Below are 16,169 nucleotides of genomic sequence, written 5' to 3' on the forward strand. Positions count from 1 at the left end.
ATAAAAGTGGCAGAAAGAAAATCTGCATAAATGTGTAATTAGGTAACTATTGAAAGGTCAGATGTCATGGGCAAATCTGGAGATTATTCTTATGAAAATTCTAAGGAATTTCTTAACCTGGTATTAAACCTAAGATTTTATAGACCTCCTTAAAATTATATACTAAATTGTATATGTGCATATGTATGTATGGTATCATTTTCATTAGACTTTCAGTAGGGTCTGTGAGCAGAAGGCCCAGTACCAGAGTGACATTGACTAGGGTGATGAAAGGCACCCTCAGACAGGTACTAAATGAGAAGATTATGAAAAAAAACCAACATCATTCAGCTAAGAATAAAGCAGATCAAAGATCAGCCACATGAAGGTAATAGTTTATTTTCTTAGAAACATTACCATGTTGCCTAGGCTGGTCTCATACTCCTTTGTAGTTATTTAGCATGTTGCTTGAATCGTGAAAGAAGGAGAAAAGAAGGCTGGGAAATAAAACAAACACACAGACCAGGTGTGATCGCTCACAACTGTAATTCCAGCACTTTGGGAGGCCAAAGCAGGTGGATCACTTGAGGTCAAGAATTCAAGACCAGCCTGGCCAACATGGTGAAACCTATCTCTACTAAAAGTATAAAAATTAGCCAGTCATGGTGGTACGCACCTGTCATCTCAGCTAGTTGAAAGGCTGAGGCAGGAGAATTGCTTGAACCTGGGAGGTAGAGGTTGCAGTGAGTCGAGATCGCACCACTGCACTCCAGCCTGGGCAACAGAGTGAGACTCCATCTCAAAAAACAAACAAACATACACACACAAATCTTGATGGTCATTGTTGGAAGTGGCTAGTGTGCCAACTCCTTACTTTGAAAATTGGTACCTAAAGAGGAGGAATTTAGCATTCATTATCCCTACATATCAAAGTTGTTTCTCAGAATAATAACTATGGTTGACAAGAAAAAATACTTCTCTACAGAAGAATTTTCCCTAAGAAGTGTTGCAGGAATCCATTGGAAAATCACAATTTTGCAACCCTTAATGAAGTCATTGATTCATGTAACAGCCACTAATGAATACTAAAACTGTTAGTGCTGTGGTTCTCAATGTCTGGCCCCTGTTCCAGCATCTTAAACACCACCTGGATACTTCTTTTAAAAAAATACGAAATCTCAGGCTCTTTCCAAAACCAACCATGTCAGAAACTCTAAGGGTAGGTCCCAGAAGGCTGTGTGTTAACAAACCCTCTGACAGTTCTGACAATCATCAGAGTTTGAGAACCATGATATTAGGAGAAAGACTGATAAGAATCTTTAATGCAAGGATCAGGCTGTCATTCCCAGTACTTACTGACTAATCTTAGCACTAGAACCAGATGTTATATTCCTCCTCATAGATGCACCTGTGATGTATTCTTGCCACTCCCAAAAGATATTAAGCCTGAATCTATTCAGTTTTTTATAGAAACTATAGGAGACTGAAGAATAAGTTAAACAGTAATGTGAGGAAGGAAAGGAAAAATCCAGAATGTAGGATTGCTAACCCAGTTTCTTCAAGTTAGTGGCATAGGAAAAAGGGGGAGGGTAAGGGTAAGGATACTGTTCCAGAGTAAAAAGGCTCCAGAGGCAAAATAAACAAATGTAAAATGTTCGTCTTAGTTTGCATCCTGATTCAAACAAGCCAACCACAGGGATTTGAATTCAGACTGGGTTTTAGATGATACTAGGGAACTGCTAATTATGTTAGGTTTGATAATGGTATTGCACTTATATAGGAAAATGTCATTTTTAAGAGATACATAGAAAAGTATTTAGGGTGAAACAAATTGATGCCAAAATTTGCTTTATGTTACATGAGAAAAAAGGATAAATTAAACAAGTATGGCAAAAATGTTAATAACTTGAATTTGGATGATTCATTATACTAGTTAATATAATTTTATGTGTGTACAAAACTTTCGTAATAAAAATTAGAAAATTTTAAATGATATCTGTGTAATAATGTATTTATTAGGCAGTTCTCCCTGTGCTAACTTTCATCAAGTGCATTGTAACGGTCTGTTTACCTTGCCTGTACTAGTATTTCTCAAACTATCAAACTGTCAGTATTACTGAGTTTAAATTAGTCTGTTGCAGACCATGATTTTTGTAAAAGGCAATAAAAATCAATTACCAGAAAAGCAAAACTGGAGGGGATGTTGGCATATAAAATATAACCTTAAAAGTTTTCGTTATTAAAGTTAACAAACATAAAATTACATTTCGCTTAGCAATCAGAACAAACAGAAACATAGGAAACAAGAATTTTCTAAAACCTGTATTTATTCATCAAAAATACACACATAAGCAGATATGAGGGTGATCTGGCTGCAACATCTGTCACCCCATTGATCACCAGGGTTGATTTGGCTGATCTCGCTGGCTGGGCGGGCATCCTCTTCCTTCCTCACCCCTCCATGTGCGTCCCTCCCAAAGCTGCACACTCGGTCAAGGAGGACGACCACCCCCAATAGAGGACCAGTCTTTGGTCAAGGGTATATGAATAGCTGCATTCCCCTGCTAGAACCTCCAAACAAGCTCTCAAAAATATACCCATAAGCAATTAGAGTAGACAAGTGCTATTACATTCATAAGTTGGTTCTGTAATCATAAATAAAGCTTTTTTTTTTTTTTTGAGACAAGAGTTGCTCTGTCGCCCAGGCTGGATTGCAATGGTACCATCTAGGCTCACTGCAACCTCCACCTCCTGGGTTCAAGCGATTCTCCTGAGTAGCTGGGATTACAAGCGCCCACCACCACACCCAGCTAATTTTTGTATATTTAGTAGAGACAGGGTTTCACCATGTTACCCAGACTGGTTTCGAACTCCTAACCTCAGGTGGTACACCCCACCTTGGCCTTCCAAAGTACTAGGATTACAGGCATGAGCCATGGCACCCAGCCATAAATAAGGTTTTTAATCTGAAACATGAGAGTGCTTTTTGTATGTTAGACTTTGTGCATTAACTTGAGCTTGGATTGTGTTCCTCAAAGCGGGTGATATATGCCTAAACTACTTTTATTTGCAGCCACAGGTTTCTGGCTCACTTTCTTCTATTACTGATTTCTCGGCAGATGTTACAGTTTTCAGGGATGCCTACATTGCAGAAATCATAAAGCATGGGGAAGATAATAGATAGACTGGAATGCCTGCTGAGATTTTCACCTGAAGAGTGAAAGTGCCACCTCCTTAGATAGTTTGTCTCAGGAATTTGGATGTTGTCATTTTTCTCACACTCTGTGTTATACATTTACTGATATGTGACGACTCTGGCTTTACGTGGTAATTTTAGGTTCAGATATACCATGCCTTTGTTTTTCAGACAGTGACTTTCCTGATGCCACGTTTCAAAGTTTTTCTTTCCCCTTGCCTGTGGTACCCCCAATGTGGACTGATAGCTTCAAAAAACAATAACTGTAGATTCCATTGTGCCTCCCAGGACAAATTTTGTAGTCAGTAGTTTGGGGTCTCTTTCCATATATTAATAATTAGCCAGATGTAGTGGCATGCATCTGTAGTCCCAGCTACTCGGGAGGCTTTGGTGGAAGGATCGATTGAGCCCAGGAGATTGAAGTTGAGGTGAGCCATAATTGTGCCCCCGTACTCCAACCTGGGCAACAGCGCAAGACCCAGAATCAAAATTAAACAAATAAAATAAAAGGATTGTTAGGATTTCAACAGAAGCCTGGTAAAGACCCTTAATATAATTTTTTAAAGTATGTCAAATATTCCAGCCCCAGATTGACTGTTCAGTCACCAGTTGCACAAATTCAGCCAGATGACTTAACCCCTCTGATTGTCAGCTTTCTCATCTATAAAATGGGAATTGAGTAATAGTTATCATAGAGGGGTTTAGGAAGATGAAATAAGACATTGTGATACAAATATCCTTTGTAAACTGTAAAGTATTGTGTGAATATTAATTTTATAGTAAATAGGTGGCTCACACCTGTAATCCCAGCACTTTGGGAGGCCAAGACAAGCAGATCACCTGAGGTCAAGAGTTCGAGACCAGCCTGGCCAACATGGTGAAACCCTATCTGTACTAAAAATATAAAAATTAGCCAGGTGTGGTGGTGTGTACCTGTAGTTCCAGTTACTTGGAAGGCTGAGGCATGAGAATTGCTTGAACCTGGGAAGCAGAGGTTGCAGTGAGCCAAGATCGTACCACTGCACTCCAGCCTAGGTGACGAAGCAAGACTCTGTCATGAAAAACTAAAATAAATAAAAAATTACAGTAAATATTGAGAAAGGCATGGGCCAAAGTCAGGGAATTTAAAAAACGGTAAGCTAGTAAACGCTAAAGCAGAAAAGATGTACAGGACTGGGAATATTGAGTGACTCATACAGTTCCCTATTTAGGACAGTTATGCTATATTTAAAAGTCTTTCAAGATTTGTCTTGATACTTCTTTGTGTTGATCAAAAGATAATTTCAGAGGACTTTCAGATCTTTGGGTGAAATTTTAATGAGTGGTAATGTTTAGTTTTATTGAATTCGTGTATATAGTTACGTAGAATTAATTTTCAGATAAGCTGCTTTAATAAAGATTATAACACTGCATAAAGATAGTGTATTTTGCAAAATATATTTGTCTTACAGTTTGGAGACAGGTTGTCATGACAGTGTTTGGTTTAGAGAACAAGTCTGCATGTTCTTGGGCAGATGAGAATTCCTTCCAACAGAACAGGGTGTTCTAGTTACCTAGACATTTAAAAAATCACTTGGAGTTGTACTGTGAGTATTATGCTGCTCACCATTTATTTGGACTTCAGTGAAATATGATTGGAAATATTTCTCCAAAGGCAAGAAACTCATAAATCACCATATTACTTTATCGATAATTACTGTTTATTTAAAAAAAAAAAAAACACTTTTTGAGGAAAAAAATTTCCTGACTACTAATGGTGGAGTTATTTTATTTTGGTGACTAATTCTTAATCCTCTCTTCATTTACAGACTATCTTGCTAATCATGGCCGGCTAAATGAGTCTGAAGCCAGGAGAAAATTCTGGCAAATCCTGTCTGCTGTTGATTATTGTCATGGTCGGAAGGTTGTGCACCGTGACCTCAAAGCTGAAAATCTCCTGCTGGATAACAACATGAATATCAAAATAGCAGGTAACTGGGACACAACTGGCTCTAACACAATCAGATGTGAGCCACTGCGCTCAGTGTGCAGAAACAGACCTGCAGGCGCAGATTCAGCAGCATTTCTACCTGATGACATTAGGCTTTCTCAAAGTCCATTTTATTCATTTCCTTCGTTCTGTGTGTGATTAAAAGTAAGGGAATAAGTTCATTATTAATACACAGTGTCACAGCTACGTCTGGGGTCTGATGTGTCCACATTCCATTGTCAGGGTCCGGGGGCTCTGCTGGAAGAAGTACATTTGAATGTCAGAGTGATTGGAGAAAGGACGGCTGGAGGAGCAATGTGGTTGCTGGTGCTTTGGCCTGCTCTTCTCATTATGATTAATGGCTACAGCCAGAAGCAGAGAAAACACAAAGGAAGTGATGGAAGTAGAATGAGAAATATTTGAGACAGAAAAGCACCTTGCCTTGCTCTGATAACAATAGGGTTTTGATTTATAACATGAAAACTGAGTTTGGTAGAGATTAGTTTGCTTGTTTTCTCCTAGCCTTTTCACAATTGTAAAATGTTTTATTTTATATTCTGAGTTTCTTTATTTACATAATCGAAACTCTCATTCACTCAATAGATATGTATCAAGCACTGTGCTGTGTTAAGTACAGTATGATATGTGGAAATAATTTCACAACATATCCATATATTAAAATAACATGTTTTACACCTCGAATATATACAATTTTTGTCAATTACACTTTAATAAAGCTGAGAAAACACAGTATGATAGTTGCAATTTTAAAAGTATATACAGACTGCAGTAGGAGTTTAGTTGAGGGAATAGCAGTCCACCTGAAGAATCAGGGAAGCTTCACAGAGAGGGAATTATTTGAACTTAGACCTGAGAGATAAGTTAGAGAAACTTGTCAGGACGATAAACGGAAGCAGAATGTTGCAGGCAGGTAGACCGAGATTGGAATGGTGGGGAACTGTAAATTCAAAATTGGTTAAATATAAAATCTGCAGGCATGCAGGATTAATACAGGGGAGCAGATAGGTAAAGACCGCAATATGAAACATCTTGAATGCCCTGTCAGATTTTAGAGTTTATTATGTAGGTAATGGGGAGGCTAGCCTACTAAAAATTATAAGGCATGGTTGGAGGTAAAGTGGAATTGGGATAACATGATTAGATTTGCATGTCAGAAATATGTCTCTGGCAGCAGAGTTAAAGATAGGTGGAAGATGTGGGTTAGGCTGAAGACAGGAAGACTAATAAGGAATCTAGTGCAGCAGTCTGTTTAAGAAAACATGAGTCTGAACTAGAGCAGCAGCAGTAGAGGTTGAAGGTATGTAAAGGACATTTTGTTTGACTTGGGTTTCGAAGAAGAGAAAAAGCATGGGTTAAAAGCTTAACAAAGTTACACGTGGTGGTGTTTTGTTCTAATCTTGTTAAAGAAGAGCAGGGAGACATCCAGATGACAGGAGCTGACCAAGAAATTACTAATTAGGGCTGGGCGCGGTGGCTCAAGCCTGTAATCCCAGCACTTTGGGAGGCCGAGGCAGGTGGATCACAAGGTCAAGAGATCGAGACCATCCTGGTCAACATGGTGAAACCCCGTCTCTACTAAAAATACAAAAAATTAGCTGGGCATGGTGGCACATGCCTGTAATCCCAGCCACTCAGGAGGCTGAGGCAGGAGAATTGCCTGACCCCAGGAGGCGGAGGTTGCGGTGAGCCGAGATCGCGCCATTGCACTCCAGCCTGGGCAACAAGAGCGAAACTCTGTCTCAAAAAAAAAAAAAAAAAGAATTATCTTCTTGGCCGGGCGCTGCGGCTCACACCCGTAATCCCAGCACTTTGGGAGGCTGAGGTGGGTGGATCACCTGAGATCCACCAGGTAGGAGCTCGAGACCAGCCTGACCAACATGATGAAACCCCGTCTCTACTAAAAATATAAAAATTAGCCAGGCATGGTGGCAGGTGCCTATAATCCCAGCTACTCGGGAAGCTGAGGCAAAAGAATTGCTTGAACCTGGGAGGCAGAGGTTGCAGTGATCTAAGATCGAGCCACTGCACTCCAGCCTGGGTAACGAAGTGAGACCCTGTGTCAAAAAAAAAAAAGAAAAAGAGAAAAAAAAAAAGAATTCGCTTCTTATCTCTGAGAACTCTTAAATCTTAATGGAATCTAACACATGGGAAAAATAGGGCTCCGTGGGAAGAAATTATAAGAACTCTTACAAAGTTACTCCCTCAAATTATACTTTTTTCTTTGTTTGTTTCTGAAAATCTCTAGTTACAAAATAAGCTGAGTAAATGAACTGGTTTAGCCATGTTGTATGTTGAAATTGAAGAGAAGCACAAACCAAAACTAGTTTTCAATTAAAATATTTTGTATTTATAAAACAAAGTGGAATAGAAGTATCAAACATAGTTCATTTTAACAAATACAGAAACATGGCTTTGAGATCAGTTTCCAGGTTATGCTCCCCCAGTGGGTAAAAACTTCAGACACTAATGAGCCATGGATTCACCCACACCAGTGTGTACTCATTATTACCTCAATCATGAGACCTCCAACCTTTGTAAAAAGTGAGTGTGAGGACATTCGCAATAAGAGGCTGAATGCAAAGCCATACTGGCTTTCAGTAATTTTAGTAATTGCAGTTCTATTTCCACCTAGCTATTTTGGCTCTGGCTAATCAGGCATTAAGTCGAGAATAAATGGACGAAGAATATTTAGTTTTATTCTCCAACTTTCCCAGTCCAAAATCTTTACAATAAATATTTAAATAAGGATAAAAATCTATGAATTAATCACAAGTCAAACAGGGCTTTATGTAGAGTACTGAGTTGAGTAACAGTGCTGGTGCAAATTCTGGTTTTGCCACTTAGTAGCTTTGACCTTGGGGTGATTATTTACACTTGCCTGGGTTTCCATATCTATTAAATACAAATCTGTTTTTCAGGAACAGATTATAGGGATTGGTGATAATATTGGAGACAGGGAGGCGATGTAGGGTAACAGGTAAGCGTATGTGCTCTAAAGTCAGGATACCTGAGTTTGAATCCTGCCTCTGCAACTTACTAGCTTTGTGACCTTGAACATGTTTCCTGACTTCTCTCTTCTCAGTTTCCTTATCTGTAAAGGGAGAATGATGAAAGTTCATATCTCATAGTGATTATTACTTGAGTTAATATTTGTAGGGTATTTAGAACAGTGCCCGGTGCATAGTGCTAGTTAACTGAGTTAACTGTTTGTTAAATAAATTGTTAGGTAAAGTTCCTGGCACCATGTAAACACTCAGTACAAGCTAGGTATTATTTGTATTCAATGTATAATTGATTCCACATGAAAACAAAGCCTTAAAATTTTAATGGCCATATAACCCTTTCAGCATGTTTTTTTAATTAACCAAGGCTTTAAATCCTTATTAATACAAATCTTAAAGGAGCAAGGAAAGTTTTTCACATAGTCTCAATTGTCTCTGGTTGATGCAACTTAATTTTTTGCTGAGAGAGACCTTAAATGTAATTAGTATTGTGTAATTAGCCTAATTAATCTGACCTGTGCCTCAGGAATCACTTGTCTTTAGCCCGAAAGGAACACTTCCTATCCGATTTGAGGCAGTGGCCCATCATTGCTTCTAGCAACCTTCCTACTTCCTAGATGACCTTGAGACAAGTTTCTGTATATATGATTTCAGATTTGTTCCCTAGAGCTGAAAAAGGGTAGAAGAGGCAAAGACAGAAAAAGTACTTTATTAAAGTTTTTAAATATTTTATATTTATTGGGAAAATATTTATTAGAAATCTTCCATTTGTTATTCCCCTGCCACTAGCATTATGTAAAAAGTAAAAAGAGCTTTACATCAAAAAGCACAATGAAACTTTGTCTCCTTAAGTCCTACTTAGCATTGCTGGGGATATGGAAGATGGCTCAAACAGTTCATTTTGGTCTAATTTTTTTTTTTTTTTTTTTTTGAGACGGAGTTTCGCTCTTGTTACCCAGGCTGGAGTGCAATGGCGTGATCTCGGCTCACCGCAGCCTCCGCCTCCTGGGTTCAGGCAATTCTCCTGCCTCAGCCTCCTGAGTAGCTGGGATTACAGGCACGCGCCACCATGCCCAGCTAATTTTTTGTATTTTTAGTAGAGACGGGGTTTCACCATGTTGACCAGGATGGTCTCGATCTCTTGAGCTCGTGATCCACCCGCCTCGGCCTCCCAAAGTGCTGGCTTGAGCCACTGCGCCCGGCCGCTCTAATTTTTTTTTTATTCCCCCTCTTCATTTTCCTTCCCCTTACTTCATTTAAGCTAAGGAAATTTTTTTTTTTTCTTTTTTGGAGATAGAGTTTCACTCTTGTTACCCAGGCTGGAGTGCAGTGGCAGGATCTCAGCTCACTGCAGCCTCTGCCTCCTGGGTTCAAGCAATTCTCCTGCCTCAGCCTCCTGAGTAGCTGGGACTACAGGCACGTGCCAGCATGCCCAGCTAATTTTTGTATTTTTAGTAGAGACGGTTTCACCATGTTGACCAGGATGGTCTCGGATCTCTTGACCTCGTGATCCACCCGCCTTGGCCTCCCAAAGTGCTGGGATTACAGGCTTGAGCCACCGTGCCCGGCCCAGGAAGATTATTTACGTGCTCCTTAGCTCATTGAACTCTCTAACTGGACAAATAGATGTCTTACACTGGTCAGCAGGATCACATTTCATCTCAACTGTGATGATTGTTCCCTTCCCTCCTGTTAGACAGGGAGAGTGACTGATGTTTGGAAATGAACTGTGCACCTGACCTTTTCTTGCTGGTGGGCAACAAAGTATGCATTGACGTCATTGTTGGCTGATCCACATTCAGTTTGTGCAATGGGTCAGCTTCATCTCTATCACTCTTCACCTTTCATTTGTCAGCTTTCATTTCCTCATAATTGTCTTCTTCACTCCTATTATAATTACAAAGGATATGTAACTCTTCATCAAAGCTGGGTAGCTGAATTCTACTGGTAATTTTAGAAACGAGGATAAATTTAACCCTAAAGCCATCTGCTGCTCTGTAGGAGGATTTTTTAAATTATAAATTAGACATTATAACACACTGCTGGAGATTAAAAATCGCCTCAGTGGTGTTGATTCCTAGAAATCATTTACTTTTTCTTAACTTGAAGATTGGTTTTCAATGTTTTGTTTGCTTTTTTTCCTTTTTTTAAAAAAAGTGACTTAGTTTAACCTAACAATTTTCTTATTTAGTCTCCTATTTAAATAAAAATACTAAAAGTATTTAGCAAGTGTAATCTTTTGCAACAGTAAACATTGACAAACTGTTTAAATCTTTTCACCGCCTCTGTTTCATTCTGTTTTCTGGCTAGTCAGAGAGTGGTCTGGAGACAGCAGCATGAGCATCCCTTCATAGCTTATTAGAAAGGCAGAATCTGAGGCCCATCCCTAAACGTACTGAGTCAGAATCCACACTTTAGCAGTTTCCCCAGGTGAGCTGTATGCATGTTAGTATATGATTTATTTCATTATTTCATTCCAACAAACAGAATTCTCTACCTTGTACTTGGTTCCCATTAGACAATAACCATCAGAGGCAACTTATTTACTGTATACAAGACCCTCTTATTCCTAAAACATTGGCCCTTTGCTAATGATGTTTGGGCACTGATAGTTTATATAATTTAGTGATGACAGTAATAATGGTTTGTGTTAGGGTGATACAGGTCAGTCAGCGAACTTTCAAAATATAGAACAGAAAACAATAATGGCAACTCTAGGGCTGTGTTCAGATATATCCTTGGTCTGCTGTTGCTGGTTAATTAAGAGATAGAGGACTCAGCTTTTGAGGCCTAGCTGATTTTCATGAGAGTCAGTAACTGATCTGTAATTAAAGACTACCCCAAATCCTATCTTCTATAAATATTTCAGGCCATATAGAACCCAGCTGAGAGAATATGAATACAAATTAGAGAAGACTAAGGAGTCATGACGCTCAATGCAATGTGGAATCCCTGAACTGAAAAGCAACACTGGGGACAAAACTGGTGAAATGTTAAGTCTATGGTTTAATTAACAGTAGTGAATCGATGTTTTGATAATTTAATCTTAGTTTTGATAGTCATACTATAGGTATGCAAAATGTTAACATTAGAGGAAGCTGGGTGAAGGGTATAGGGAATTCTGAATTTACTGTTGCAACTCTTCTATAAATCTAAAAGTATTTCAAAATTGAAAGTTAAAAAAAGTCAAAATGGGGGGCCGGGCGCGGTGGCTCAAGCCTGTAATCCCAGCACTTTGGGAGGCCGAGGTGGGTGGATCACGAGGTCAAGAGATCGAGACCATCCTGGTCAACATGGTGAAACCCCGTCTCTACTAAAAACACAAAAAATTAGCTGGGCATGGTGGCGCGTTCCTGTAATCCCAGCTACTCAGGAGGCTGAGGCAGAAGAATTGCCTGAACCCAGGAGGCGGAGGTTGCGGAGATCACGTCATTGCACTCCAGCCTGGGTAACAAGAGCAAAACGAAGCCAACATTGCATGGCATTAATGTTTTGCTTATAATAGCAAGCAAAATGTCTGAAGAACATAGCCATAGTTTTAGGTATTAACTTGCAGATCAGAGGATTAGAGAAGATACTAAACTAGAAAGATGTTTGCTTTCCAGCAGGGCTAGGCTGCATGTAAGCCTGGCAGAGAGAGAGACGAATGCCCAAGTGATTGTTTTTATAATGCTTTCCAAAAATCAGATGCTGATGTGGATAGAGTCTTATTATTTTGTGTTGTGGCAAGACTTCTGTGTTTGCAGAGTGGTTGACGTGTATGGAATGCAGATGTTTAATAAAGGAATGAATGAATTTGGTTAGTATAATGAAACATGAAATAGTCCATTTCATTTGAATAAATGGCAGTAAGAAATAAATCCTGCATTTTTATATTTCATCCCTCCCCCCCACATTTCACTATATGCATTTAGGCAGAAAGCTGCAGACTGGTAAAGCAAGTTATCCATATTCCTGTGAAGAAATTAAAAGGCTCTTAAGTGTCTTTTCCTGCCACTTCTTAATTCTGACAGTTATTAACTTGTTCAAAGATAACTGTTTTTGACGTGCCAGTGAAAGACGTAAGGGTGGCGGTTATCAATGAAGGCTTGAAGTAGTTAAACTTGGTTTCTATTCCAGTGCTGCAAATTAGTAGCTAGCTGTATAACCCCTGGCAAAGTACTTAACTTTGTACCCCCACTTTCTCCTAAAATAAGGATACTTCATAGAACTACTAAGAAGAAATTATCTTCAGAGAACTTAAATCAGCTCCCGTTACATAGTAAAGCACTTTTAAAAGAGGTACAGTATATTCATATAGCAAACTTTTATCAAGCAGCTGTTGTCTGCAGACGGTATACTGAGAGGGCTGGGAATACAGACTGTCATCCCCCATTCTCTGCTCCCAAGGAACTTAGTCTAATGGGATAGACAGATGAATAAAATAATAAATAATAATAGCAATGACACCTACTATGACTACCTACTATGTTTATTGACTACCTACTATGTTTCAATCACAATGTAATAACTATTTATATTAATACAACAACTTTATGAAATGTAAAATTGTTCCTGTTTTTCAAATGAGGAAACCAAGGCTACAGGAAGTTAAGTAATTTATCCAAGATCGCATAGCTAATAGAAAACCCAGAATTTGATCCCAAATGTGCCTGACACGAAAGTCTTCTTTAACCCATTCTTCAGATGATTACAAATAGTGTTTGGCAGGGAGCAGTGGCTGACACCTGTCGTCTCAGTACTTTGGGAGGCTAAGGCAGGAGGATCACTTGAGCTGAGGAGTTTAAGACTAGCTATACAACATAGTGAAACCTTGTCTCTACCAAAAAAAAATTTTTTTTTTCAATTAGCCAGGCATGGTGGTATGAGTCTGTGGTCCTAGCTACTTGGTAGGCTGAGGCAAAAAGATCACTTGAGCCTGGGAGATTAAGGCTGCAGTAAGCTGTGATTCATACCACTGCCCTTCAGCCTGGGCAACAGAGCAAGACTAGTCTCAAAAGAAGTTATAAATACAACATTTAAAGTGCTTTGACAAGGTTATAGAAGACCTCAGCACATGTAATATTGTAATAGCTTAGTGACCTTGCTTTTCAGTGTTTCTTTTAATATTCCTTTAGACCCAAGTTTTAGATTCATATTACCTATAGAAAATAGAAATAGCTACTTAGTACCACTCCTCTCTTAAGTGAACAGGAAGCTTTCTTTGTGCTAGATTTGTAAAGCAGAAGTTGAAACTGGGCTACCACAGGTCCAGAGAAGCATTCCTGGCTCTTGTTCTCTTGCCTCTGAAGATGTAGCATGAGAGCCTAAGGCAATGAAGAGGCCAGGCTGCCTTCCTGACAGGCCTCTGTCCCATTCACTCCTTTGAGTTTATTTCACCCAGTATGGGAAGCTCAGAATGAAGTGGCTTTTCAAGGGCTCCTGGAGACATTGAAACTTACCAGTGAGGCCGGGTGCAGTGGCTCACGCCTGTAATCCCAGCACTTTGGGAGACCAAGGTGGGCAGATCACAAGGTCAGGAGTTTGAGACCAGCCTGGCCTACATGGCAAAACCCCATCTCTACTAAAAATACAAAAATTAGCCGGGCATGGTGGCATGTGCCTGTAATCCTAGCCACTCAGGAGGTTGAGGGAGAAGAACGGCTTGAACCTGGGAGATGGAAGTTGCAGTGAGCCGAGATTGTGCCATTGCACTCTAGCCAGGGAGACAATGCAAGATTCTGTCTCAAAAAAAACCTTACCAATGAGCCAGGTGTAGTGGGTCATACCTGTAATCCCAGCACTTTGGGAGGCCAAGGCTTCAGCCCAGGAGTTGGAGACCAGCCTGGGTGATACAGCAAATCCCCATCTCTACAAAAAATACGAAAATTAGCCAGGTGTGGTGGAGCACACCTGTGCTACTCAGGAGGCTGAGGTGTGAGGACTGCAGTGAGCTGAGATCATGCCACTGCACTCCAGCCTGGACAACAGAGCAAGACCCTGTCTCAAAAAGAAAAAAATAAAACAACCTTACCAATGCTATTTAGAGGCACTAAAACTCATCCTGTGATTATGGTTTAAAGTGCAGCAATTATTGTATGTATTTCAGGCTTTCTGAACACGCATCCCAGAGCTTCTTGTGCTACTTTATCCTGTGGGTGAAATTAACATTTGAACATAGTCCTTGACTCATTTAACATCTAGTCCTTGACTCATGAGAACATCTAGTTTTTGACTCATGGGAACATCTAGTCCTTGACTCATTTGAGAGTATGTTTTTTCTAGAAAATTAGAAATATATATCTGTATGTGTCCATGTGGGATATGACGTGTTAGGAGTGGTTAGTCATAGAGGTGGTATTGTGAAGATAAGGCCTTTCTGACAGACATTTTGGAAAGTGGACTGTGGAGCTGAGCTGAGGTTACATTGTAAAGAGAGAACTCCCTGGCACCCCTTTGCCTCACACTCCTGGATACCAAAGGCAGACCACAGTGTTATTCACCAGTTTAGACTGTGTCTGAAGCCCTTTCTCCAGATGTACCCTCTTCTCTCTCCTGAACCCTTAAGCTCCCTCTAAACTTTTTCTACCCATCCTATCTACTTTCTTGGGACCTTTTTCTCTGAAAGGCAACAGTTGGTATGGTTTCACAGGAGGAGAGCTGACCTTTCACGTCTACTATGCTCTGACATTTTATATTCTTAATCTCACTTAATCCTCACAGCATCCTATCTGGGTAGGTGGATTATCCCTATATTTATAGATATGGAAAAAATAACTTTCCTAGAGGACTTGAAGCTTGAAAGTGACAAAACTGGAAATCAGCTCTAGTTCTCATAACTCAATAGTTGTACTCTTCCATGGAGCTGTGATGATGCGGATTGTTACTGTTGTTACTGTTGCCACTGCTTGCCACTAGTTTTTATGTTAGAGAGCTAAGAGAATGCTTTGCCTAAGGTGTACCTGTTTGTATGGTCTCAAGGTAATGGAGTGAGCTTATTTTAACACATTGGGCCCTTACAGCACCTGCTGACTAGGTATATTTATCACTTTACAGATGGGGAAACTAAGGCTCACAAAGACTCATCCAAAGTCACAAAGCCAGTCAGTCTCTCTGGCAGTGGAGACTCGATCCAGTCTTCCTTGAGGCATCTCTTAAAGCCCACTATGCATGCAATGCTGCACTCCAGTTGGGTGGAGAGTCAGTTCCTGTCACTGAGACAGTACTCTTCAGTCAGGAGTATGTAGCAACATAAGACAGCATGAGTATAACTTAACGAAATAATAGGAATTTGTTTCTTTGGTAAGAACATGAGACTATAAAGGCTTAGCAAAAGGGTATACACTTGCATTTACAACAATACTTACTAAGTTTTTAAATGCATATTGAAGGCCTCTGAGTAGTGTTTCCAGAGTACATTCTGTGTATCAAAACTGTAGATTCAGTATAGCTAAGATTGTAAGGAGAAGGCCATTAACTGTTTTGAACTATAATGCCACTGCAATGTATAAATTAGTAAATAAGTAATGGTGATGGGTGGCTTGTGGCTGGGCTATATAGCTATCATATGTTAATGAGCTATTCAGATGGGTATCTGCCTAAAACAGGATATGTGGACCCACACTTAGAAGGTTGTTACTTACGAAACACTACACTCAGTTGCCTTAAAGGGTAATGTATCTGGGGTAATGGCAGCCAGTCACTCAGTTGTGTTTAGGTGAATATCTTAGAGTTTTACTCATTTGTTTCTTTCCTTATAGACCATTTAAGATAAAGAGCTCTTTAGCAGTCATTGGGTAATTGAAGTTCTAAGATTATTGAATTCTAGTTGGTGGTCCACTTTAAGGCTGATTTTCTTTCAGCCTTAACACTCATGATATAAAGTCTTACTCTCTTTGGGAAGAAAACTTGATTCATTTACACATTTATTCAGCAACATTTATTGAGTACTTACTATTTGCTAGTCATTGTGCTAATGCTAGGGAAACATCACAGCATAGATGCCATCCCAGTCCTCACAGTA

General features: G+C 39.6%; 1 protein-coding gene across 1 annotated transcript in view; it reads left to right on the forward strand.

Moving 5' to 3' along the window:
- SIK2 (salt inducible kinase 2) overlaps window positions 1-16,169 on the forward strand; it is a 120,829-nt gene that overhangs the window by 78,837 nt on the left and 25,823 nt on the right. The window contains exon 4 of the mRNA XM_010334583.3: window positions 4,984-5,145. Coding sequence (XP_010332885.1) covers window positions 4,984-5,145 — 162 coding nt within the window. The remainder of the gene's footprint in view (window positions 1-4,983; window positions 5,146-16,169) is intronic.

This window comes from Saimiri boliviensis, chromosome 6 (assembly GCF_048565385.1).
Source record: "Saimiri boliviensis isolate mSaiBol1 chromosome 6, mSaiBol1.pri, whole genome shotgun sequence".
NCBI classification, from domain to species: domain Eukaryota; kingdom Metazoa; phylum Chordata; class Mammalia; order Primates; family Cebidae; genus Saimiri; species Saimiri boliviensis.